Source organism: Poromitra crassiceps (assembly GCF_964638095.1).
Source record: "Poromitra crassiceps genome assembly, chromosome: 3".
Classification (NCBI taxonomy): Eukaryota; Metazoa; Chordata; class Actinopteri; order Beryciformes; family Melamphaidae; genus Poromitra; species Poromitra crassiceps.
In genome coordinates this window covers 67,656,353-67,683,550 of record NC_139625.1, presented here as the reverse complement: position 1 = coordinate 67,683,550, position 27,198 = coordinate 67,656,353, and the positions used below count along the sequence as shown (strand labels likewise).

Here is a 27,198-nt window from a genome sequence, read left to right as displayed (position 1 = left end):
CTTCTTCTTCTTCTTACTATTATTATTATTATTAGTAATAATAATAATAATAATAATATTAATATTATACGAAGTAGGCTACTGTATGTGCCCAAAACATTGTAGAGGTGACTAGAGTTCACATACACCGGACCACTCCCTTTGCACGTGTGAACCCCGGTAAGCCACGCCCCCTCCTGCGGGCACCAACATGATTGGCTCACACCAGCCACTGTGGGCGTGCACTGCCGGTGTTGGGCGGCTGGAATTTCAGGTTACTGTAGTGTGTGTTTAGTGAGTTTTGAGTGTGTTTGTAAAAGGATACTGTCACCGCTTTGCACCGCGCTAGGCAGGCTTCGTGTCCCCTTCATGCACGTTATAACCGTGGCGGATCCACAACCGTCGGCCAGCAATGACTGAGAGCCCGGCGGCGACCAAGCCAGCCAACGGAGAAGCGTGTCAGCAGCGCGTCAAGAACGGACTGAAAGCGGAGAGGAACGGCTTGGCCAAGAGTCTACACCGCTGCAGCCACCAGCGGCCCCAGCAGCACTGCCATCCCGAGGAGGACGAGGTGAGGCCCGGGGAGGAGAGACGAGTTAAGCCGGGGAAGCACGTCTATTGTCTGAAACAGGTGTCACCGGGTTTGGTACACATCGTATTCTGTGTCCTGCAGTGTTTTTAGTTTAGTTAATTAGGCATGAGGTGGATTAGCCTGGTATCCAGCAATTTCGCGAACAGCACTATTTGGACGCCAAAGTCTGTTCTAACAACTGGTAGTTTAAAGTGAATTCAATTATCGGCAAATGTACGTACCTTCGAAAATCAGAATGAAGAGTGTTGCTGAATCATTAAGAACCACTCTGTAATTCGGCACACATATAATCCACCAAGCAGCACCTACTTTCAATAAAATCGCAACTTTTCCAAATCAGTTCACCCTGCTCGCTACTGCCCCTCTGTTGTATTGGGTTGAAGAAGGTTGCTAGAAACTTGTATTATGAGATGTCCCGGTACCTTTGCCAGCGAAACCACGTTAAACTAACTCTATTATTATTATGTTTATGAAGTTGGGCGTGTTTTGTCCATACAGGAGAGTACAGCACGGGCCAGTTCTCGTCAGATCAGAAAGCAGCAGGGAATTGAACCAACCAAGCCAATCGAACAGCTTGGCTTGTCAGTTTGCAGGCTATCTCATCCTGGTCCACAGTTTGTTTATCTTACAGACTGCAGTGTAATGTTGTTAGCCTACAGTGAATCCAGTGGTGGACTAAACTAAAACTAAAATCTATCTACTAAAATGATGCAACAGAGACTCGAACCCTATTATTCTCTTTGCTTCGCTTATTTGCCTCATTTTCAGAGGTGCGTCCCCCCCCCCCCCCACAAATTTGTCAATTGTCATCTAATCAGTGGTTCTCAAAGTGGGGTCCGGGGATCCCCAGGCCCCGGCCCAGCAGTCCTTGAGGGGATTCCAGAGGGTCCCCAGTGAAAAGGGTAACTTATTTTCACTATAATTCCATCCATAAGTAACACAATGACAGATGGTCATTTCATACACTTTCTGTAATAAAACATCTAAAAGGCAAAAAAATCGTATCAAATGGTCTAATTTCTGTCAGTTTAGTTCCTACAAGTGAATAAGTGTAGTGGATACCCCCCCCCCCCCCTCCCCCCCGTTCTCCTCAAAGAGGCCCTGGCTAATGAAATTCCCACCCTTCCCTTGGGTGTACACATGACTGTTCCAATTAATGTGTCCTCTGTGGCTGTATGATCAGATGCCACACAAAAGCATTTACACCCTGTGATTTCTACAAAGTTGCTATAGCCTGGTTCAAACCATCCTGATGGCGTCATCTCACATTCTGCTTCGCTTCACTCTATGTATCAGCAGTCTGGACTTCCAGCCGTCCACATCCATTTCAGTGGGTGGGAGTACTTGCCATGACAGACAACTCCTTCAGCCAATCGGCATCGCCAAATCCAGTCAGAAGAATGGCGAAAATGTATTTTCCGCTGATAAACTCTGCTGGTGCATACTCTTGTTCTTGTTTAATTGTTGCTATTATTGTCTATTTCTGCAAAAACTGCACTTATGGCTGTGCCTGGTTGGCCGGTTACGTTGTCATTTCAACTACGAGGCAGGTCCCCGATTGGCTCGGGCACTTTGTAATTTCTGGAAATCGCTCTGGGCGGGCTGGAGGCCAGACTGATCTGCAGAATAAAACAAGAATGTGAGGTCACGTGATCAGGATGGTTTGGCTACAAAGTTGCTTTAATGTTGGTCTGTGGAGTCCTGCTGTGTGCCGCTGTCCTGTGTGCCACTGTCCTGTGTGCCACTGTCCTGTGTGCCACTGTTCTGTGTGCCGCTGTCCTGTGTGCCACTGTCCTGTGTGCCACTGTTCTGTGTGCCGCTGTCCTGTGTGCCACTGTCCTGTGTGCCGCTGTCCTGTGTGCCACTGTTCTGTGTGCCGCTGTCCTTTGTGCCACTGTCCTGTGTGCCACTGTCCTGTGTGCCACTGTTCTGTGTGCCGCTGTCCTGTGTGCCACTGTCCTGTGTGCCACTGTCCTGTGTGCCACTGTCCTGTGTGCCACTGTCCTGTGTGCCATTGTCCTGTGTGCCACTGTCCTGTGTGCCACTGTTCTGTGTGCCACTGTCCTGTGTGCCACTGTTCTTTGTTCCGCTGTCCTGTGTGCCACTGTCCTGTGTGCCACTGTCCTGTGTGCCGCTGTTCTCAGTGTGAAAAGGAAATTTCTTTATTTCCGCTCATTTTACGATTTCTTTTTTAAGTGTGATTCAGACAGTGTAGGAAATTTAAAAAATATATTTGGGGGCAAATTGTCTAAAAATGGGGCATTTACACAATTTTGGGGGCACTTAAAAAATGAATTACTGCATAAAGTTGCTAAAGCATAGTGTGGACAACAGTTTGTGTGAGTGTGTTCTTCGCCATCTTCTTCTGGCAACTAGCTTGCAGGTGTTGAGTGTGTGTTAGAGACGGAAATTAAATTAATTGAATGAAAAGAAAATTTGATCAATCTTGGGGGCAATTTTTGCCCTTGCCCCTGGCTAAATTCCTACACTGGATTCAGATGTCATGTTTAAAATGCATTGAGGGGTGTTGGGGAACTATTTTGTACAGTTGTATTTTTCCACTTTTATAAAATACTAGAAATATCATGCGTTCGCGTGCTCATTTCTAGCATGCCTTGCACGCTTTGCGTGCTTGCCGCTCGGCAGTTGAGCAACTGTGTGTGCCACTCCACCGTATTATAGTAGCTTGTACTTTGCATTACATTACATTACATTACGTCATTTGGCAGACGCTTTTATCCAACTCCAGCGACTTACAATAACACATTTTTGTCAGCAATAGAGCAATCAACTATGCAACACAGTCTATGACAACTACAACTTCTGAACTTTGCAGAGAACTCAGACAAAATAATTACAAAGAGATGCATTTTGAAGCAATTTTGTAGATCAACAAAGTGATCAAAAGGCCACAATTTACAGTGACTGTCCTCCATCATGGATATTAGCTGTGTTGACATCGGCATCTTGTTCAGTAGAGTACCTGTTGGCAAAAACAGACGAGGTTGTCGTCGCCTCCAGTTTGAGATTCTCAAGGAAAATAAGGGTTGATCGTTTTAAAGAGGGATGCCTAAACCTTTCTTTTCAGCGGCCATGTGGAAGCAAGGCATTGTGGGTAGTGGGTAGTTGTGTCCGACACAGGACTGTTTCCTTCCCCTGGTTCCCCTGTTTCATAAGGCTAGGAAGCCAAGTGGCTGGTGACTGACTCTCAGCTGACCGTGGTTCATGCGGATGTCAGCGTTGCTAGTCTCTAAGGTATTTGAGAGAGAGGCATGACCAGTCACATGTACGGTAGTCCCTAATAGTCATGAGCACATAAGGCCTGTGTAGTGTAGTGTATTGTCGTGTAGTGTGTGTGCCTGTAAAACACAATGACTTCTGCTATTTCTACCCCATCTTCACAACTGCAAAAACACGGTCTAATCAATCTGTGTGTGTGTGTGTGTGTGTGTGTGTGTGTGTCCTCAAATCCATGTTGTGGTTTAAAACCTGCATAGCGGTGCAGGAACACACTGGCTGCTTCCTAAATCCATGCTGTCATTCTGACATCTCTATGATTTACAGCAAAATCCATGCTGTTATTCTGACATGTCCCAGCTAGGAGTGTATTGTCCCTAGCCCCTTATTTGACTTTCAAATGGTCCTCCTCCGGCCTCGGTGACACATCTGCCTTACATTAAAGTTAGTGGACGACCAAACCATAACTTATTACTTGGGAGGCGTCCTTATCTTAAGTGAGTTGCAGAAACGCTAGTCATAACAAAAGACAGACTCATGTTTTTTCATTAGGATGAAAGGTAAGGAGGTCACACACACTCAAATAGCAACAAATACAAAATCATGCTTTGTCGTTTTTATTGAGCCAATAAGATCAAAACAAATACCTAAATGGCACAGCTTTAGAGCAAGGTTATAGTAGACTAAATCTAAGATGAAAACTGTTACAAACAATGCTATAAACTGAAATAAAGATACAAAAAAAACTTTGTGAAGAAGCTAACACGACTTAATCTTGTAAACTAAAGCAACAAATATATATATATATTACATATTTATCTTTTTGTTTATGCACAGGGTATAAAAGAGATAGCATTTGGTTTGAGAATGTTTTTACTGAACGCTAATTGAAAAACGAATGAAAATTGTTACACAAATGGCCGGTTCTGAACTTCTATCATTAGGTTATAACAAAAATGCTAACACTGGAACTGAAGCTAAAATAAAAACCAAATAAATTGAATCATTTGTAAAGTAGATAAATAACTAGGACGACCACACTGCGGACATATGCCTCAGCCAAACAAGTGAGCAGTCGACATGCATGTCTGTCCAGACTTTGACGTTTTAACCAAATGTGAAGAAATTTCATCAAGGCGTTCCTGAGATATCACGTTAACGAGCATGAAACAAGCGGTTGTGATGTGACAGTAACCTTGAAATTTGACCACCAAAATGTAATTAGTTCATCCTTGAGTCCAAGTTGACATTTGAGCCAAATTGGAAGAAATGACATCTAGGCGTTCCTGAGATATCGCGTTAAAGAGCTTGGAAATGGGGTTCGTGAGGTCACAGTGACCTTGAACTTTGACCTTTAACCACCAAAATGTAATCAGTTCATCCTTGAATCCAAGTGGACGTTTGAGGAAAATTGGATGAAATTCCGTCAAAGCATTCCTGAGATATCATGTTAACGAGCATGACACGAGCGGTCGTGAGGTCACAGTGAAATTTAACTTTGACCTTTGACCACCAAAATCTAAACAGTTCATCCTTGAGTCCAAGTGGATGTTTGAGGCAAATTCAAAGAAATTCCATCAAAGCATTCCTGAGATATCGCGTTAACGAGCTTGAAAATGGCGTTCGAGAGGTCACAGTGAGCTTGACCTTTGACCACCAAAATCTAATCAGTTCATCCTTGAGTCCAACTCGACGTTTGAGGCAAATTTGATGAAATTCCGTCAAGGCGTTCCTCAGATATCGCGTTAACGAACATCGGACGGACGGGCGTACGGACAACCCGAATCCATAATGCCTCCGGCCTGGCTATCGCCGGCGGAGGCATGAAAACGAAATTTAAAACTGCCAAACCCCATACTGAAAAGAACTAACTGAATTTGAAAAAAAACAACTGATGATAAAAAGCATATGAGTGTTAATCTTCTAGCTCTTACCATAGCAATACATGAAGGTTAACTGTAATAGTAAAGTTGGTAATAATTACTAATTATATTATTAACCAAATCAGTGCTTTTTTCTCAAGAACTTGATGCATAGGAACCAAGTGCTGTGTGATTTTTCAAAGTGATGTTTTCTATACTGACATCTCCTGGTTGTGTGCTGCCCAGGTCCGAGCGACATCCCATCATGGCGGCCTGTACAGCCGTCCCTTCGATGAGTTGTTCGAGGAGACGCCCATGCTGGTGGCGGTGCTCACCTACATGGGCTACGGCATCCTCACCGTCTTCGGCTACCTCCGCGACTTCCTCCGCCACTGGAAGATTGAGAGGTGCCACATCGCCAGGGAGAGGGAGGAACAGAAGGTAAGAGAAGGTCTATGGGCGTTAACCTGACGCTGCCAGATGGACGGTATAGCTCCACATAGTTTCACTAAACCAGTCGATCTGGGAATGCAGTAACCGCTGATGGAGGCGGGCACTTTTTCCAAGCTACTTGGCAGGTGATTGGATGACCCATCTGTCTATCACCGCTGGTGGGTGTTAACTTCAACCAATCAGCTCGCCGAAGGTGCCTGTGCCCTGATCTCCGTGGTATTCATTGATTGAGTCCTCAAGGTCGTAAAGTCACCTTCGAAGCATTTAGTTAGATTATAACGAACTAGTTGTGTGGCTTAGCCTTCCCAAATGTTGAGGGTCGTTTTTTAGAATTTAATACATAGCATTGGGAACGTTACATTCAATTTCATTCAGACTGCCTGTCACTTCCGCGGCGGCAGCCATGTTGACGAGTGAAAAGAACTACAAAGACCATGTACCCACTACTTGCCCAGACGAGCCTGAGCCCGCCTACGGCTGCCGCTGATTGGTCGGGCCGGCATGGTTCGACCAATCATCTTAACTGCCTGTGCATGACAAGATGGATACGTCGAGAGAATCTCTTTTGATCTCGCGAGGTTATCCATCTTGCAAGCAAGGTTATATGGGCGTAGCGATGCACTGTAATGTAATTCATTGTTACAGTAATCTTCTGTACTCCGTAGATAGCCTTCCACGTAATGTAACATAACGGCATATTTATTTTCTGTAGCTGTAACATAGTAACGGAATATTGGTATTGGATTTTAGTGCTTGTATTTTATATGAATATTCTTATGGAAAATGTGTGTTTTATTTCAATAGCTTCCATGTAATGTGATGCAGTGTAATGTGTTTCAGAATGGAAATTATATTATGGATCCTTGAGAATTCATGGAAAAGTTTTGAAATGTTTATCCATGAAAATGTGTGAACCCTGTAAACACTGTGTGTGTGTGTGTGTGTGTGTGTGTGTGTGTGTGTGTGTGTGTGTGTGTGTGTGTGTGTGTGTGTGTGTGTGTGTGTGTGTGTGTGTGTGTGTGTGTGTGTGTGTGTGTGTGTGAAGTCTTGTTTTATTCATCTGTTCCCTTGTTGAGTCCAACAGAACGTGGCATACAGTCCTCTTGGCCTCCACTTGGAGAAGCCGAGGGAAAAATACACCCTTGTATACTCAACTACAGTATATATATATATATATATATATATATATATATATATATATATATATATATATATATATATATATATATATATAATATAAGGGGTGTCACAGTACACAAAAGTCACGGTTCGGTACGTACCTCGGTTTCGGGGTCATGGTTCGGTACGAATACGGTACAACGGAGAAAAAAGCAACAAATCCCAAATTCATTTTTTTTCCCTTTGAATTTTTCTGAATTCTGTGTTTTGCTTTTTATGCTCATTTTACCATCAGAAATAGTGTCTAATAAGTGGGAATGAATAAATGTCCACAATTTAATAAGATCTAGGCAATCCACACAAAAAGGTTTTACTCTACAGCAGTGATTTTCAAAGTGTGGGGTGCGCCTCCCTCCCAGATGTCTGTATTCCAGCTGTTTGACAGGGCAAAGGCATTTCCCCCCACTTTAAATCTTTATTGTACACAAGTTTGTAAACCGAGTGCATGTGGAGTAGCCTCCCACCCACCCCTCCCCCGCTGTTAGACACGCTTTCACTTTCCCAAGTAAGTAGGCTAACGTTATTGGATGCAAGTTTTGTTGACCATAATGATCATGTTCGGTCATCATAATGGATTATTGGAACATGACAAGGAGTCATCCCCTCTTCCTCACCGCATCTTGCTTGTCATCTCACGCGATGTAAGTTGCTTGTTTACAAGTTAACAGCTTTGTCACTGGGTTTCCATCCAAATGTATCGCATAATTCAAGCGAATTTGTGAAAATCCGCAAAATAAAATGCGAATTTATGCATGTTTCCATTCAGTTTTGTTTAGCGAGTTTTGGGAGTCGGCAGGTTGAGCAGTAGGTGGCGCTTCTCGGAAAAGTGGAGGGGGAAATGCAAAAGACACCCAAAGAAGAAGGGGGCGCGATGGGATGACGTCATAAGAGCGACATGATACTGTAGCCGAGCGTTAGGCTGCGCTTAGACTTGGATATAAAAAGCAATAAACGGAGCAACTCCCACTTGAACACTCTCACCATGAGACGCCAGCTTTATTATTCTTCCCATTCTCTCATCCTCGTACCAAAGAGCGTGGAAAGAAAAGTTCTTTGCTCGTACTCTTCCAGCCTCAAGTTCCCCACAACAACCACCACACACTTCCGTTTCCGGCCTTCAACATAAAAGCTTACAGTGCTGCCTAGAACGTAAACATAAATGATATCGCATAGCACCTTCATAAAAATAGCTTACAATACTAACAACAACTAGTCTATGACAAGATGGAGAGAGTGTTTGCAAACATCGTGGCTTTTGGGAGGACTCTCATAACGGCATTATCAACGTTAGCAATTTACATCAACATCCTGATGCAGAGACACGAAAGAAGGCATGCAATGATGAGAATAATGTGGGAAGAAGCTGGGGCTGGAGGACCACGTCGCCGCCGTCCGCGTGTCTGGGAACGTAAACGCAGTAAGTTTTGGGAAGTGGTCGTCCAGCACCATTTCACACGGTACGTCATCGTTAATTCGCAAAATCTGTTTCCATTGCAAAAGTTCGCATCTTCCTAGTGTCGATACGCTGATAAATCCACCCCCTCCAAGCGTAAAAACTTTTATGCGATATTTCGACCTTTATTCGAATTTCTGGTGTTTCCATTCAAGTTTATATTCGCATTTTGGGTAAATGCGAATATCCAGAGGTGGATGGAAACCCAGTTACTGTTATGTAACGTTTAGCCGCGACGCGCAACTATAGAGGACTTTCCTTTAGTCCTTTATAGTTGTGCGCTACGTAACGTTACGTAACACTTAACGTTACATTAGCAAGCTTACCTCATTGGCTTGATGTTGACAGAATTTGCAAAACAGCTCATCGCCTGAGTCATAAAAGTCATTAGGATACTGCTCTGCACTCGTTGTTTTGACGACGGTAAAGGGGGTGCAACTGGACGCTTCAATGTTGTTGTGGTTTTGTGAAGTAGCATGGAAGCTACGGCTTGTAAACACGCTGGAGCGACCCCCGGTAATGTTTCCTCTCCACATTCCACAAAACGTTCCATTCAGTGAACGCAGATTTCTATGCCCCTTGTGTTGTTTTGGTGTGTCTTCTTCTGTGGCGTTTATGGCATTCAAACAGCGTTTAGGTGCTTTACCACCACCTTCTGGATTCGACGTATTCGTTGTCGCTTCACGCACCGAACCGTGACTTCCATTCCGTGACGAGAATCAGGCGAAGTGATAGCGTGCACAATTGCAGACCACAGAGGACTGAACTCAATATATGCCAACTTCTTAGCCTTTTTTTAATGCAGCTTCCCAATGCTGGAGGCTACAGTGCTTGCTCTGGTATTTCAGACATTTCTAACATTATCGCCTCAAGCTCAATGTTTATTTAAAAGGCCAGTCGGCCCTAAGTGATATTACAGTAGCAATCAGGAAAAATATTTGCACATATGCTTTATTACTTAGCAGGCCATGGTTTTGTGGGCCCCATTGATCAATATCTCCACTTTAAAAGATTGTAACATCTCACATTCAAACTGTGCAGCATGCCAAGTATCATCAAATCTTTGATAAGTTTTTTTTTAAAGACACCCTAAAGTGGCAAGGCTTTCTGTTCATAGTAGTGTACATACTGAGTGTACATCATGAGATTCTTAAAGGAAAACAAGTGAAAGTCGTGGTTTTGAGTTATCAGCACATTTGGAACACATCCTTGACGAATCAGATTGTTTGGCTGAAGTGACTCATTATGTAATGTCTGATAAATGAAGTCCATTGTTTTGGGATATTTGGTTGTGTCGAGGAAAGGAAGCTAGTGGGGAAATAAGCAGGGAAGTCATTTAATCACCCTGAGGATATCCCACATAGACATTTCCCCCAAGAGCTCCATCTGCTTGCTCTGAAAGGAAGCCAACACTTGAAAGGAACATTGATGGGCCGTACACTCCCTGAGTCATGTGTTCAGCTACATGTTGAACATATCTGGGAGGATTAAATTCCACTTCAGTTCAACAGTATGGATGGCATGACGTTCATTGACCTTGCTTGTCGTTTTCATACTAATAAGACACACATTGGAGTCATGTTTGACACCGCTCCTACTTCCACTGACACTGATTCATCCACCTCATGTCTACTCCCCCTCACCATGTTCCCTCCATTCCATCCACCTCATGTCTACTCCTCCTCACCATGTTCCCTCCATTCCATCCACCTCATGTCTACTCCTCCTCACCGTCTTCTCTCCATTCCATCCACCTCTAGGATTTTGTGCCTCTCTACCAGGACTTTGAGAACTTTTACACCAGAAACCTCTACATGCGGATCAGGGACAGTTGGAACCGGCCCATATGCAGCGTCCCAGGGGCTAAGATGGACCTGGTGGAACGGGTTTCCCATGACTACAACTGGACTTTCGAGTGAGACAAACACATCTTTATTCAAGGCTGTAAAGAGTTTCGACCTCAATACGTTGACCTCAGTAGACACAGGGCAGAGCAGGATGACATAATGGCAAAGGGAAGTGGACTGTGTGTGTCTAAAGTCCCTGTTGAGTTTTATTCCTAATTGTGCTAACACTATTATCTTGTACAAATGTCAAGCAAAGTGACCCATTTCCTTCAGATGAAGGACTGGACAATGTTACTAGCCTGCATAACACTAGTAAGCTGGGAAAGTTACACACCCTTTCTTTAGTTGGAATGAACCAGAACTTGCAACATGGCGAAAGACAACTGAAGCAAAAGAAAAGTACCGCGAAGTGAAAAATCTATAAAGATGTTTTAGTCATGTGGCCTTGGCTGTTACTCCAGACCTGCTTCTTGTGTAGCATTGGTCTCAGTGTGTTTCAAGTGAGAGAGTAAGTTGCTTCTAGTGATCTAGATTGACTACATAACAAAACATCCATTGGCTTGATACTAATATATTAATATTATTAATATAATATTGTTTTACAGCTTAGGATGATGACTAGCTTTGTTGGATAGAAAGCCCTTTGTGCACACACCTGCATCAATACTATGAGAAACAATGATTACACTGTCTAAACACACACATCTGATGTGGCCACTTATAAATTACATTGTAGGCAGAAGTTGTCCAGCATTTCACTGTAATCTTCTTTTTTAACCAGTGGTACCAATTTGAATACATTTGCATGAACAATAAATCCCTGTCACCGATGGTTTCCTCTCTCATTATCTCCCCTTCCTGTTTTCTCACCCGCGTTCCCGTTCAGCTACACAGGTCGCGTCATATCAGATGTGATGAACTTGGGCTCCTACAATTACCTGGGCTTTGCCGAGAATACAGGCCTGTGTGCCGCCGCTGCAGCCCAGATCACCGCCAGGTACGGCGTGGGAGTGACCAGCACCAGGCAGGAGATGGGTACACACACACACACACACACACACACACACACACACACACACACACCCCACAGCACACACACACACCCCACCCCACAGCACACACAGACACACCCGCCACCATGACTGTCACCGCAATGCAGATTGTCCGCAGCAGCAGAAACCTGCACAGATGAATTCATTGTGGTAAACAAAGCATCATAGACTATAGTCTGTTTGTTGGGCGAGCAGTTGATGTAGTGACTTCCCTATAGATAGCAAATGTTTTTGCATAATTCAAATATTAAGCTTTGTTTAATATTTGATCTTGCCTTCATACCTCCTGCACAGCAAATATTGGGTTTTCTTATGGGAAGAAGCACCTTGGGGTGCATCAAAGATCCATTGGGTGAACTTAAAAGAGCTTGACAAAGTGTGCCTCTATGGCATTGAGAGATTTCAATTAGATTGCCATTTTCTTGGCCGATTCCGATTTCCGATTTTTGAATAGTCTGACTTGCCGATACCGATTTTTGCCGATTCCGATTTTTTTTTCTAAAAACAACAATTGACAGCTTACACAAACGTTTTTGTAACTTTGTTTAAAAATTAAGATTCATAGAACAATTCTTACATCTAATGGGGATCCAAATAAACAAATAAACAATTCTTATCATTTGCATGAAGTAGGACCTTCTCACTCAAACGCATCTCAAAATAAAAGTGTTCCAGGTTAGGCTACTGGCCAGAGCTTTTTTGTGCAAATACAATGAATACAAAAATTTAATTAAATCCAATAGCCTATATCCCACAGCTATCATGCATTTACTTTTCCAAAAGAAAACAGGTGCAACAGAACATCAAAATGATCCATGGACAAGGAGTTTATAGACTGGCTCCAGACCAGTCCTCTTGAGTAGAGGGGAAATGAGTTTATGAGTTACAGTAACGATCTTCAGTCTGAATATCAGGCGGAGTTTACACACAGTCCGAAGTTTGGTATGCGTATTTTTATCTGCCATCCGAAAAAATATCGTCACGCACAGAAAACGTTGCACACTTGTGAGTCCGATGCATTTTTATTATTATGTCCGTCGTTCTCATGTCGTTCTATTTGCAATACGAAACAAATAGTCTCTCCTGTATCCACGTCACGTTACAACATGACTTGACAGGCTGAGGCAGCAGCGCTGATGTGGAATGGAAAAGGCAGGTCGGGGAATGGTTATACTCGACACAATGCTCGCGTTCACCTCGCCAAGCCGGCTGTGCGCGGTGGCGGGTTGCTGGAGCACCGCTTCCCGGGGAGAGAGAGCAGAGAGAGAGGGGCCAGTGAGGTGAAGTGAGCCGCTCTGACTGGACTCCAGCCGAGCGGGACTCGGTCGCATCTCTGTCTCCACGGCTTATTTTCGACTTGCATGTGTGACAAACTGCGAGCTTTGTCTACTTCACTGACGGTGAAAAAAATCCACAACGAGGAAGGTATGCTGGCGTGTGTGGTGTGGTGGCTGGGTGCCTGTCTCGGTGCTTTGGGGTGCGCGCACGTCATGTCAAAATCGGCTCACAGAATCGGCTATTTAGAGTGACCGGAACAGATCACCGATCGAGGCCGATCACGTGAGGATGCTCTCCAGTGCTGCTCTATAGAACTGCACCATGCCATGCCATTCACAGAAATACCATACTTCCGCAATTGTCTCAGAAAGAAAAGTCTCTGGTGGGCTTTCTTCAAGATGGCAGTGGTGTTGTCTCCCCATTTCAGAGTGGAGGAGATGGTCACACCAAGGAATTTGTAGTTGGACACTTGTTGAACTGCAGTGTTGTTGATGACCAGTGGAAGGTGGTCTCCACGGCTCCTGCAAAAGTCCACCACTATTTCCTTGGTTCTAGAGACATTTAGTTCCAGGTTGTTTGTGTTACACCAGTCCACTAAAGATGAGATTGCTCTTCTGTAGACAGATTCACCGTTGTTAGAGATCAAACCTACTACAGTGGTGTCATCAGCAAATTTAAACATCAGAACAGACTGGAAGTGGGAAATACAGTCATTGGTGTACAAACAGTACAGGAGTGGAGAAAGTACACACCCCTGAGGGGCACCAGTGCCGATGGTCAGTGTTTTTTCGACAGGTTGTTGTTTATTTTGACCACCTGTGTTCTTCCTGATAGAAAATCAAGCACCCAATTACACAGGGGCTGTCCAACACCCATATGCAAGAGCTTCTCATACAGCCGAGATGGAATAATTGTATTAAAAGCTGAGCTGTATTCTACAAAAAGAACCCTTGCATACGTTCCAGCGGCCTCTAGATGTTGTAGAATGGAATGCAGGCACAGTGAAACTGCATCATCAACTGAACAGTTTGCTCTATATGCAAACTGATAGGGCTCAAGGACCACACTGGAGAGATGGTTACACACCAGGCGTTGAAATATTTTCATGATAACAGATGTCAGTGCTACTGGTCTGTAATCATTCAGACAACCTGGATTGGATTTATTGGGTACAGGCACAATCACAGCTGACATAAAACATAGTGGAACTTTCTGTTGTTCAAGGGACCAGTTAAAAATCTCAAGGTGCAAGTTCATATGCGCAGTATTTCAGGGTAGCAGATGATATGAGATCAGGGCCAGTGGCTTTCCTACTATTCTGCCTGCGCAGCAGAGTTCTTATTTCATGCTCTCCGATGGTAAATGGTGGAGTAGCAGTCACAGATAAATCAACAGATCACAGTTCTTACTTCATGCTCTCTGATGGTAAATGGTAGAGTAGCAGGCACAGATAAATCATGTGGTTGATGGTAAATGGTGGAGTAGCAGGCACAGATAAATCATGTGGTTGATGGTAAATGGTGGAGTAGCAGGCACAGATAAATCATGTGGTTGATGGTAAATGGTGGAGTAGCAGGCACAGATAAATCATGTGGTTGATGGTAAATGGTGGAGTAGCAGGCACAGATAAATCATGTGGTTGATGGTAAATGGTGGAGTAGCAGGCACAGATAAATCATGTTGTTGATGGTAAATGGTGGAGTAGCAGGCACAGATAAATCATGTGGTTGATGGTAAATGGTGGAGTAGCAGGCACAGATAAATCATGTGGTTGATGGTAAATGGTGGAGTAGCAGGCACAGCTAAATAGGGCTGCAACTAACGATTATTTTCATAATCGATTAATCTGTCGATTCTTTTCTCGATTAATCGATTAGTTGTTTGGTCTATAAAATGACAGAAAATGGTGGCAAATGATGATCAGTGTTTCCCAAAGCCCAAGATGACGCCCTCAAATGTCTTGTTTTGTCCACAACTCAAAGATAATATCAGTTTACTGTCATACAGGAGTAAAGAAACCAGAAAATATTCACATTTACGAAGCTGGAATCAGAGAATTTAGACCTTTTCTCTTAAAATTGTACTCAAAACGATTAATCGATTATCAAAATAGTTGTCGATTAATTTTCTGTCGATCGACTAATCGATTAATCGATTAATCGTTGCAGCTCTACAGCTAAATCATCTTGTTGTTTGCTATCAAACCTGCAATAGAAGTCCAGTAGAGGAATGCCCTACATCAGTGTTTCCCAACCTGGGGTACGTGGAGGTAAAGGTAAAGTCCTGAAAAGTCCTGAAAATAAATTAAACTAAAAATAAATCTTGCCAGGAGGCACTAATTGCAACTCTTTCACTCAATGTCTTATTTTCTAATGTTATATTAATAATAATAATAATATTCTTCAAAAGGTGGGTTATCATTCATTCATTGCACTATGCTATAGTTCTCTCTTGCAGTTTTTTAAGCAAAATGTTGTAGTCAGGTAAAGGGGGTACTTGGATTGAGAAATCAGGGAAAGGGGGTACTGAAACAAAAAAAAGTGTGAGAAGCACTGCCCTACATGTACTTGACTTTAACCCATTAAAGGCCGGCTTTACCGTGGGGAATATGAATATATATTAAATCTCACGCCCCTAAGGTTTTCGAATCCGTTGAAATTTTTGAAATTGGTTGTTTCCCGCCAGAGATATCACCAGAAATCCACTCTGTGTGGAGGGGGGGGGGGGGGGGTGGTGGAGGGGAGGGGCGGGTGCGGGGACCCGAAATACTACATTTCCCACAATGCACTGGGCTCGCGTGGCCTTCGTTTTCATGCCCACCCCTCAGGCATTTGGCTGATATCAAACTCCAGTAGGTGGCGGTAATGCACATATATGTTTGCCAACCGCCATAAAACTCAAAGAAGAAGAAGAAGAAGAAGGCTTCGACAATAAAAGATACAAAGAAGAAGAAATAAATCGAAAATAAAATTGCCTCCAAATTGCACCAAATGTAAACGGTAGTATATATGTCGGGAGATGTCTTCATAAAAAAAAATTCATGCATTTTAAGGCATTTTCGTAGGAGTTACGCGCATCTGATGTTGTAACTATTTTCTGTAAAAATGTGTAAAAATGGGTACATTGCTCAGCGTTGATTTCGTTACTTCAACTCACCTACTACTAGATGTAAAATTTGACGAGCTTTCCAATGCCGCCAGTCCCGTGTCTTTTGGTGCTTCCGTTCCAGAGATATGGTCTCTTGGCAAGGAGCTATGGAAAGCTAACCTAGCTACAGTATGCTAAGCGGGTGAACAAGATGGCTGCCTTTTGCTTTTCGTCGAGAGCTCTGAAGGGGCGTGGAGGACCTCTAGAGGCGGGACCATGGCTCACAAGACTTGTAGTTCATAGGCCCTCGAGTTCCGCAAGCGGGGAGGGAAGCCGGGTGACGCGTAACGCGTCACCCGGCTTCCCTAAAAATGTGAGAGATGCCTGATAGGTCAGGCAGTGAAGCTCCAATTTCAAATAATTTCAACGGATTCTAAAACCTTAGGGGCGTGAGATTGATATATATTCATATTCCCCACGGTAAAGCCGTCCTTTAAGAGCTAAGACTTGACTTGGGATCTAGTCTTTAGTTTAACCCATTAAGAGCTAAGACTTGACTTGGGATCTAGTCTTTAGTTTAACCCATTAAGAGCTAAGACTTGACTTGGGATCTAGTCTTTAGTTTAAGAGCTAAGGCACCCTCTACAAAAGCATTCTAAAACCTAAGGCGTGTTTGAAAGAACCTCCTAAAACCTGAGGGATAGTGTATAAAGTATCATTGCTGAAAGGGTTAACGATGCAGACGCTGCATCAGGTCTTAAAGGGAGACACACAAATGATGCATCAAGTGTTAGAGCGAATCGGCACTAAATCACGCCTTTTGAGCTGAAACATGGTTATATGGCTTCTGTATAATCAATAGCATTGTACTTGATTTAATATTTTTTCAAGTTAATCAGAACCTATTAAAGTAACAGTTGACACTAAAGTCAAGAGTACAGCCTTGAACACTGAGAATGCATGTGAGCAGAACCGTAAAACTGTCAAACTATGGCAAAACATCACTCCACCACTTTCTCTTCTAAAAGGAAGTTAGTATGTGTTCATTGGTGACCCATGTCTGTCCCTCAGGTAACCTGGACAGACACGAGGAGATGGAGAAATTGGTGGCTAAGTTCCTGGGCATGGAATCAGCCATGGCCTTCGGCATGGGCTTCGCCACCAACTCCATGAACATACCAGCACTGACTGGCAAGGTAGGACCAGAGATGATCTGTGTTTCACTTCTCTCTGTGTGTCTCTGCCTCCTTCCTGCTCTCTTTACGCTCACCGAGTACCGCGTTCCTAATAGAGTGCTCAGTATTAATACTGGGTAGGTAGGTATCAGCTGCAAAGTGCCATCCTCCAGGTTGGACTCTGACATACTTTTCTGCTCACCACAGCTGTAAAGAGGTTATCTGAGTTACTGTCTAGGCTTCAAGGTATGTGTGCTTGTATGACTCTGGACAGAGATGGATGGAGACTGCTGACTTGTTGGCAGAGGTATACAACCACGATGCAGTATTTCTAGTTCAACTTCATCATCTGTTCACACAGCGACGTGGCCTTCCGGAAAGCCCTTTGAGCCTGTCACCCATTCAGTGCAGTTTCTCCTTATTTTCACCTCTGCCTCTTACTTTCTTCCACAAGAAAAAGACCAGGCAAGAGCCGACAACACCAGTGCCATGTGCAACTTCTTATCAGACATATTCTCCATTAGAGGTAGCTATATTATGAAACCTTTTAAGTGGTGAACGAGAGTGGTGTGAAAATGGTAGACAAATCCTGCTTTGTTTCATGTATCTGGTTTGTATATGTGCAGTCCTACACTAGGTCTCATGCAGACACAGAACGTAGGCCTACTGTACGTGCTAGTTGACCGTCGGCTGGAGTCTTTGCTGTGTGTTCAAGTGTAACTTTTTGGCTCCGACACAGGAGACGTGAGGAGACGCATCAGCCTTTGTTACTGCTACTCTGCTAGTTCTTTCTTGTTCTCCAGGGGCCAGTTGCACCAAGTGGTCTTACGACTGGTCTTAAGCTAAGTTGGTCGTAACTTTACGACCGAACAGCTACGCCGGTTGCACCAATAGGGCGTAAGCCTTTTTCTCACTAAGACCGGTCGTAAATATTACGCCTGGTCAGGAGGAGGCGTAAAGTGCCTGTGCCTGTAGAGATCTCCGTGGTAGTATATCAGCGGAGACCTGATGTGATTGAGTCCTCACCGTCCTCATCGTCGTAAAGTCGCCTTCGAAGCATGACGTTCGATTATAACGAACTAGTTGTGTGGCTTAGCCTTCCCAAATGTTGAGGGTCATTTTTTATAATTTAATACATAGAATTGGGAACATTACATTCAATTTCATTCAGACTGCCTGGCACTAATCGCCGCCATTTTCCCCCCGGAGCTTCCACAGGAGGAGGGGGGTGGGAGGAGGGAGGGTGTAGTGACGCACATACAGTAGTGTGTGATGGCGCGAGGCACATTTTTGGGCCAATTCACATGGACGCGCATTGCTACGACCAGCGTAGTTAAGACCAGACGTAAGCCCTATTGGTGCAACAGGCGTAAATCCACTCTAAAGACTGGTCTTAACTAAGACCGACGTAGGAGTTACGACCAGGCATAGTTAAGACCACTTGGTGCAACTGGCCCCTGGTGTGTCTGGGGCTTTAGTTGACTAACAAGCCCATTTGTAAATTCGATTGAACCTACGTGTGCTATCTTGCAGGGCTGTCTTATTCTGAGTGATGAACTGAACCATGCCTCTCTGGTCCTGGGAGCCAGACTCTCCGGATCCCCCATCAGAGTCTTCAAACATAACAGTGAGTCTGTTAGCACCCAGTCCATACCCAGCTATCCTGTCTCCTACAGGTCCATACCCAGCTATCTATCCCTGTCTCCTACAGGTCCATACCCAGCTATCTATCCCTGTCTCCTACCGCATCTGCACATGCATTTCTCTATCCACCCACATCCTTGTGTTCATCTCCAATCTTCTGTCTTCCAATCATCTGTCTGTATCTATTGGTGCATCCTATTCCTACCCTCCATTTCAGTAGATGCCGTTTATTTTCATCTGTCCATTCTTTAGTTCTCTCTTCTATGGTACCAAATGTATCTGTCTCCTAAATGCCTCTTAACGCATGCTCTTTTCCCTTTATTTGTATACTTCAACCTGTTTTTTAGTCCTTCCCTAGACTGCCTGTTGACAGTCTGTTGTGTTTTGAAGTCACCACTTTCATTCACACAATCAGAATCAGAACCACTTTGCCGCTGGTGGACTCGGTGCGATTCGGGGGGGTGAAGTTGCAACATTGTTTCTTTTTTCATTTGGTCCGGTTCGCTTTCATGCAATTTGCCAAGCGCACCAAACTTTCTGAATAATGTCATGTGGTCAAAATGGTCACTCGTCTATTGGACAAAATATAGAAGGGAAATCTCTCCTCTTCTGCCGCCTTGCCTGCTGAGGGCTGACTGAACAACAACACAAGTGAATCTGTGAAACACAACCCATAGAGAAACCACCTTTATGCAATCTTGGGATTTCTGGTTTTACTTTGGTGTTACTATCAAATAAATATTTTACAAGAATCTTACAAGAATTTTACAAGAGCTGTTGGGTCCAACATCATTCTGCAGATGAGACGAGACGAGGGAGGCAGCGCGGTGCGCACGGACCCGTGTGCGCGGCGCAGTGTTTTGCTTCCTTCTGCCGCCTTCTACTCATGATGCACTGCCTTTCCTGTTTGCTCTTGTGTTTGGTTCGGTTTGCTTTCACACCACAAATGAACCACGCTAGAGTTCACTTGCAAACGAACCGAGACCCACGTTTTCAAGCGGACCAGAGTTCGCTTGTTTGTTCTGCAACAGAGTTTGCGCTTTCACACCACCCCAAACGAAGCGCACTATCCGAGGAAATGAACTCTGGCGCGGTTAAAGCAGACCAAACAGCTTATATGTGAAAGCGACCTTAGTGTCTGTATGGACGGTCAGGTCGATATACAGAGATAAAGAAGTAAGAATATAACTAAAGACAATCACAACGTTGCAAGTGCAATCAAATCACATGTATGTCTATATATATATATATATATATATACATATATATATATATATATATATATATATATACACACACACACACACAATATGTATACAGTATGTATGAGTGGAGGAGTGTTCCGTGGATATTAAATATGAATTTACATTAAATTTACATGAGATTTACAGTCTGAGTTAAACAGGCATTAATCATATCGGTGGGGGGGGGGGGGGGGGGTTCAGATGAGTTCAGGAGGAGGTAGTGGGGTTTGTGGGCCTTGTTGGTGAGGTTGATGGCGGTTGGGAAGCTGTTCTTGTGGTGAGTGGTTCTGGTCTTGGCAGACCTCAGTCTCTTGGGAGGTGGGAGGGGTCGGCCATGATCTTGAGAGACCACTTCAGTGTCCTGGCTGCATGATGCAGGTCCTGGAGGGATGGCAGGTTGCATCCGATTACCTTCTCAGCACAGCGGATGATGCGCTGCAGTCTGTTAATGTCCTTGAGAGTGGCAGCAGCATACCAGACTGTGAATTGTAGGGGGTCCAGGAGTGGGTCTGTGATGGATTTAAGGTCGGACAGGACAAGGCGCTCAAAGGACTTCATGACCACAGAGGTCAGGGCGATGGGTCTGTAAAGTGCCGAGGGCCTTGTCTTCTTCAGGAGGGTGATTATGGTTGATGTTTTGAAGCAGGCTGGTACATGGCAGGTCTCCAGTGAGGTGTTGAATATGTCAGTGAACACTGGGGCCAGCTGGTCACCACAGTGCTTCAGGGCAGAGGATGATATGGAGTCGGGTCCTGTCGGTTTTCTTGTTTTTTGTTTTTTGAAGATCTTGTTCACCTCTGTCTCCTGTATGATGAGAAGTGACGAGGGGGAGAGGGGGCTACAGGCAGGCTGGGTCTCCAGGCTCCTGCAGAGTAGTTGGAGAAGGGGGGGGGGGGGGGGGGGTTTGGTGGTGTAGGACAGAGGTTCTCAAATGTTTTTCAGCCAAGGACCCCTTACAAGATAGAAAATATAGTTGAGGTAGTATAGTATAGTATACCAGGGACCCCCTCATTCTGATTTGTGATTTTGGGCTAAGCTTAATTGTTTCCACGGTAACGTGCTTGACTTTTAAATTGATAGGTTTGTTAGATTAGAATGTAATCCATGAACCATTTTAGATTTAAAGCATAAGATATTTTCATTGAACTATGAAGCTTTTGCAAAAAAATATTTTTATTTTTATTTTCCTGAAAACTTTTCGCGGACCCCCTGTCAAAGTGCCACGGACCCCTGGGGGTCCCCGGACCCCCATTTGAGAACCACTGGTGTAGGATATACACCCCCTCACACACACTGACTATACAGAGGGGATGGACACGATACAGACATGCTGATCATAAGATGTGTTATTTCCATTTTAGTTACTATTTCTGTAGGCGTTAAGAGGAACAGAAAGTTTGGACATGACAGCATTGCATGAGCCAATATTTGTTAGTGTGAAGTGTGCACTTTGGTCAAATGAGTAATACCAACTAAACTGTGTAAATTAAGCCAGTTTTGAGCTGTACCTTTCTGTCCTTGCTCTTGTTTGGCCCTCCTGTCAGATATGCAGAGCCTGGAGAAGCTGCTGAGAGAGGCCATAGTTCACGGACAGCCCAGAACTCACAGGCCATGGAAGAAGATCCTCATAGTGGTCGAGGGCATATACAGGTGACCACACTCACTCCACACTCCTACATAGATGCCATTCTAAAACTTAAAAATGCAATTCAGATTATTCTTCTGACAACCTGTTTCATGGTTGTCAGCGTGACGCCCCTTGAAAGCTATGAATACCCTCCAACATCTCCCATTCCCTCCCCACCCCATCACTCTCTCACATTCCCCCTGCTCTTCCCCCTTCTCCTGCTCTCTCCTCTGCTCTCTCTTCATTTCTATATTTTCTATATTATCAATTGTTCAAATGATATCTTTATTCTGTATATTCTTGTTACTGTTGTGTTAGCTAGAATCAGCTAGACATACTTTCTGTGAAGCCCTCTGAGACATGCTTGTGAATTAGGGCTATATAAATAAACTTGACTTGACTTGACATGACATGGTGGTGGAATTAGTCACCAAGCCAAGGGTTGGTACAGTGTGAGAGTACCGTAAATTCCGGACTATAAGACGCACCGGTCTATAAGCCGCGGGACCAAAATTGACTATTTTTTTCTTCTATAAGCCGCACCGGTCTATAAGCCGCGGGTGTTTTGATGTTTAATTACCATATGAAAGGGTTCGTGCACAGAGAGGAATGTCGGGAAAGAGATGGCTGTTTGGGGAAGCTCCCATTTATTAACATTTCAACAAAACAAAACAAAAGTCAGGTCACTAATCCCCAGACAAAATCACACAACAATAGGCTATATGTGCAGCAAACCTGTAACCAGAGAAGTCAAGTCACTACGGTAATCCTCGTCTTCCTCTTCTTCCTGCGTACTGAAACCACCAAAGTCCTCATCTTCAGTGTCGGAAACGAACAGGTTCAGGGTGGCTTCGTCAACCACTCTCCTCTCTCCTTCATTGTCACTCAAAACCAACGAACTCCTCTTCGTCACTGTCGGCATCGAACAGCCTCTGAAGCCTCTGACGGCCCTCAGCGCCAGCTGTGGCGGCGTCATCCTCTTCATCCCGCAGCAGTCCAGCGTTTTGGAACCCGTTGGTGATTGTGGATGTTTTCACACTCCTATAATATTCCGTGCTGAGACAGTTCCTCCTGCTGCACCGTCCAACGCCTCACCATTGACTCATCGATGCCCAGGTTACGCGCGGCTGCTCTGTTTCCCTCTTTTAATGCGAGATTGACTGCTTTCAACTTGAAAGCTGCGTCGTGTGAATTTCTGCGTACCTTCCCCATGGTAAGTGAGAGTGTTGCTTCTACTGCTCGTTCTCATGCTGTCGAGAACGAGCAAAGCTTTTTTTTGGTGAAAGAATCCTCCAGGGCGCTTCTTGTTAACAGTCCGAGTGAGTGGCAGGTCGAACGTCAAAGGCACTTCATCCATATTTATGATCTGCTCCGGTTCGATGGAATATTCCTTGATCTTCCTTTGTGTGAATTCGCCGAAGTTTGTGATTTTCTCCTGGTAGTCGGGGGAGGGAGTTGATGGCCGAGTGGCCGTTTGCTTACCGTAATTACCATATGTAAGTGGTCACGCACAGAGGGGATTGTCGGGAAAGAGATGGCTGTTTGAGGAAGCTCCCATTTACCGTATTACCGTAACATTTCAACAAAACAACATAACACAACACCACCGTTGTTTATTTTTACAGTGCACACAGTGTCCGCGGTGTGGTGAAAAGAGGGCAAGAGAGGAAATTAAAACAGAAGTGGATTTATAGTTAGAAAGAGTGCTAAAAAAGAGAGATTTTATTTGTATTTTTTTTTTTTTTTCTGAAAAAATCCATAGATAAGACGCACCGTTATATAAGCCGCAGGGGCCAAAAAACGGGAAAAAAGCCACGGCTTATAGTCCGGAATTTACGGTAGGTTTTATTAGTGCGGATATGAGGGCCTATAGTCATTGAACATACCCAGATGACAGCATTTATAGTTGAACCGTCTTGAAGGTGTCATTGTCATAATTAGAGCCCAACCGATACTGGATTTTGGAGGTCGATGCCGATACCGATATTAGGGAGTAAAAAGATTCCAATATCGATATATCGGCCAATATTCTTATATTATATAATAAACATTATATTACACAATTCTTTTGCAATGATCCCTCAAATATCAAACACTTGACAAAGATATGACTTGACATGACTTGAGATATGTAATGTAGGGAGGATATTTTACAGCTTATCAATAAACTTTATTGTCCAAAATGACATCAATGTAATGAAACAGTAAACTGAACTGGGAATTTAATAAATATAAAAATCTAGAAATACAAAAACACATATAGAACAAATATAAAATATAACTTGAGTTAAGAAATAAGATCAAATCTACACAACATGCTGTCTATAACTTAAAAAATACAAAATAAAAAAATATCGGCATATCGGCCAACATATCGGCCAATACCGATATATCGGTTATCGGCCAATATCGGCCGATAATATCGTGGACCGATATATCGGTCGGGCTCTAGTCGTAATGCAGCAATGCATAAGCGATGGGAGGTTCCCACATGATAACCCCATTGATTTAGCCATCCTAACCCCACCAAGCCACTTTCAACATGGCCACTCTGCCTTATGTAATAGCACAGCTGGTCATTTCATTGGTAAATGTTTCAGAATGTTCAAAGGGGATCAATGCAACTGTTCTACAACTCCAACTATAGTTTTTTAGACGTTTTTTCCTGTAGTCTTTCAATTAAAGGTCCCACAGAACTACAAAGCTTAGAATAGCTGTTATCGACTTGCTTCTCATCAATGTTTCACTTGCCAAACACAACTGTTGTTGATGAGATTAAATTACATTGGTTGGAAAGCAAGGAAGTGTGAAAATCTGATTGGCTGTTGCCATGAAAGGTTTGGCTATGGCCAACTTTTCTCGGCCGACAAGCTTGTTTACCATCCACACATCAAAGTCAAGTCAAATGTTTCAAATATGTTTTATGTTTTATTTGAGCATGACAATATATACATTATATACTATATGTACATACAGTATATTCTATTCCATTTGTACAGATATAGGTTCGATCATGAAATGCTCTTTTTTGAATTTGAACATGTACACATACATACAGATACAAAACATTAAAGAAAAAAAAATAAAGAGACAAGACAAGAAAAAGATCTCCATTAACTTAGTTTCTCAGTTCTATTCCTGCCTCTCCCCCGACCCCACCCTATTCTTCTGTCAAAAGGTAATTTTGTTGATATTGAGAGGAAAGTGCCAATTTTATTTTGCTAGTGCAAGATACTGAATTAAAGGCGACCACACCTTATCAAAATATGGGAGTTTGTCCATAAGAGTGTACCTTATTCTTTCTAAGTGGAGTGTGTTCATAAGGTTGTTAAGCCACATCTTTGTGGTAGGGGCTTCCTTTTTTTCCCAGTGCATTAGAAGCAATCTCCTTGCAGTGATGAGACTATAGGATAGGAAGCATTGCTGGGCGTTGGTCAATTTCATAGTATCATCAGACACTCCTAGAATAACAATAAATGGACCTGATAGTAACTGGATTTGTAGTATTTCAGATAATGATTTGAAAACATTGACCCAATAAGCCTGAACTTTGGGACAATCAACGAAACTATGTAGCAGTGTATCGTCTGCTGAGAGGCATCTGTCACATGTCGGGGATATCTCAGGATATATTTTATGTAATCTCTCCTTGGAGTAATGAAGACGGTGCAAAAATTTTAATTGAATTAAATGGTGTCTTTCATTATTAGAGCATTGATGATGTGCTCCACACCTCCCTCCCATAGTCTGTCCCAGATCTCAGTGCCCATTTCCTCCTCCCACTTTATCTTTATTTGAGTGGAATCAACTGGATTAAGAGATTGTAAAGTGTCATATATGTACGATAGAGCTTTTACTGAGCATGACGGGAGTCGAAGACATACATCGAGACTAGAGCCTCTAAAGGTCTCAAAGTTTTGTATGCGTTTCCTTACATAATCTCTTATTTGCAGATATCTAAGGAGGTTGTTTCCTGGTAATTTATATTTACCGTAAATTCCGGACTATAAGCCGCACCTTTTTTCCCGTTTTTTGGGCTTTTTTGGCCCCTGCGGCTTATATAACGGTGCGGCTTATCTATGGATTTTTTCAAAAAAAAAAAAAAAAAATCTCTCTTTTTTAGCACTCTTTCTAACTATAAATCCTATATAACTATAATAAGTTTTAATTTCCTCTCTTGCCCTCTTTTCACCACACTGTATGACACTGTATGACACTGTGCACTGTAAAAAACAACACAGGTGGTGTTGTGTTATGTTGTTTTGTTGAAATGTTAATAAATGGGAGCTTCCTCAAACAGCCATCTCTTTCCCGACAATCCCCTCTGTGCATGAACCCTTACATATGGTAATTAAACATTAACACGTTGAGTGCCATAGCCGAGATATCTCGTCTTACATAATCCAACGGTTAAGTGCCATAGACGAGCTATCTCGTCTTACATAAACATTTTTTTTTTTTGACAGCGTCTTCTATATCACTATCGGAGGAAGATAATGTGTATAATCTATTTTACCGACCACTAAGTGGCGACAGTTCTCTCCAGACAGAGACAGAGAGAAAGCCACAGCCACGGGACCCGTGGACCAAAAGCAGCCGCCTCCCGCGGAAATGGCTTGGCGATTTTACAGTCAGAAACGAACGAGCCTCATTCTCATACTGTAGGCGGGGACGCTTCGCGCTGCTGCGGTGGGGGGTTCCAGAAATGGACTGGGTGAGCAGCATAAAGCCTAGAGTCGCACGGGGCTTCATCGGGGCTATCAAACCCAAGAGACAGTGAGACCTATCCACACTCGCTGAGAGAGAGAGAGAGAGAGAGAGAGAGAGAGAGAGAGAGAGAGAGAGAGAGAGAGAGAGAGAGAGAGAGAGAGAGAGAGAGAGAGAGAGAGAGAGAGAGAGAGAGAGAGAGAGAGAGAGAGAGAGAGAGAGAGAGAGAGGGAGACAAGGGCACCCATAATCACAGGCACGTGAGGTGGTTCTAAAAATCCATTTATCTCCAAACTCTCTGAAAATCTCTGAAACCATGCTGTACTCAACGGCTAATATCTACATAACTACTAACTCTGCAAACTAACTCTTTTAGACAGAGAAAGCACACATTCTATTAGTTATTTTTAGATGATTGGTGTTCACGAATTCTTAACAGAAAATAATCCTCGGCTCTTGTAAAATGAGCCAGAATCCTCAAAAAAAAAACTGGCACAACTTACCTACAGGATTGAAAAAATGGCTGGCACTCAATGTGTTAAAACACAAAAAAAAAAAAAAAAAAAACCATTAAAACACCCGCGGCTTATAGTCCGGTGCGGCTTATATAAGAAAAAAATAGTCAACTTTGCAGGTGCGGCTTATACACCGGTGCGGCTTATAGTCCGGAATTTACGGTACTCTGTATTTGTGCAAGGGAGGTAAATGTGTCTCCAATGTACAAGTCTCCTATTGTATGAATGCCTGCCCCTTTCCAGAGTTTAAACGTGTCATCTAGATTA

The 27,198-nt window shown here is 43.5% G+C and overlaps 1 protein-coding gene across 1 annotated transcript in view; it reads left to right on the top strand.

Moving 5' to 3' along the window:
• The first annotated feature begins 325 nt into the window (after window positions 1-325).
• LOC310772720 (serine palmitoyltransferase 2-like) overlaps window positions 326-27,198 on the top strand; it is a 66,074-nt gene continuing 39,201 nt past the window's right edge. The window contains exons 1-7 of the mRNA XM_083632603.1: window positions 326-550; window positions 5,917-6,111; window positions 10,516-10,670; window positions 11,489-11,637; window positions 17,091-17,215; window positions 18,728-18,821; window positions 21,627-21,732. Coding sequence (XP_083488729.1) covers window positions 392-550; window positions 5,917-6,111; window positions 10,516-10,670; window positions 11,489-11,637; window positions 17,091-17,215; window positions 18,728-18,821; window positions 21,627-21,732 — 983 coding nt within the window. The 5' untranslated portion in view covers window positions 326-391. The remainder of the gene's footprint in view (window positions 551-5,916; window positions 6,112-10,515; window positions 10,671-11,488; window positions 11,638-17,090; window positions 17,216-18,727; window positions 18,822-21,626; window positions 21,733-27,198) is intronic.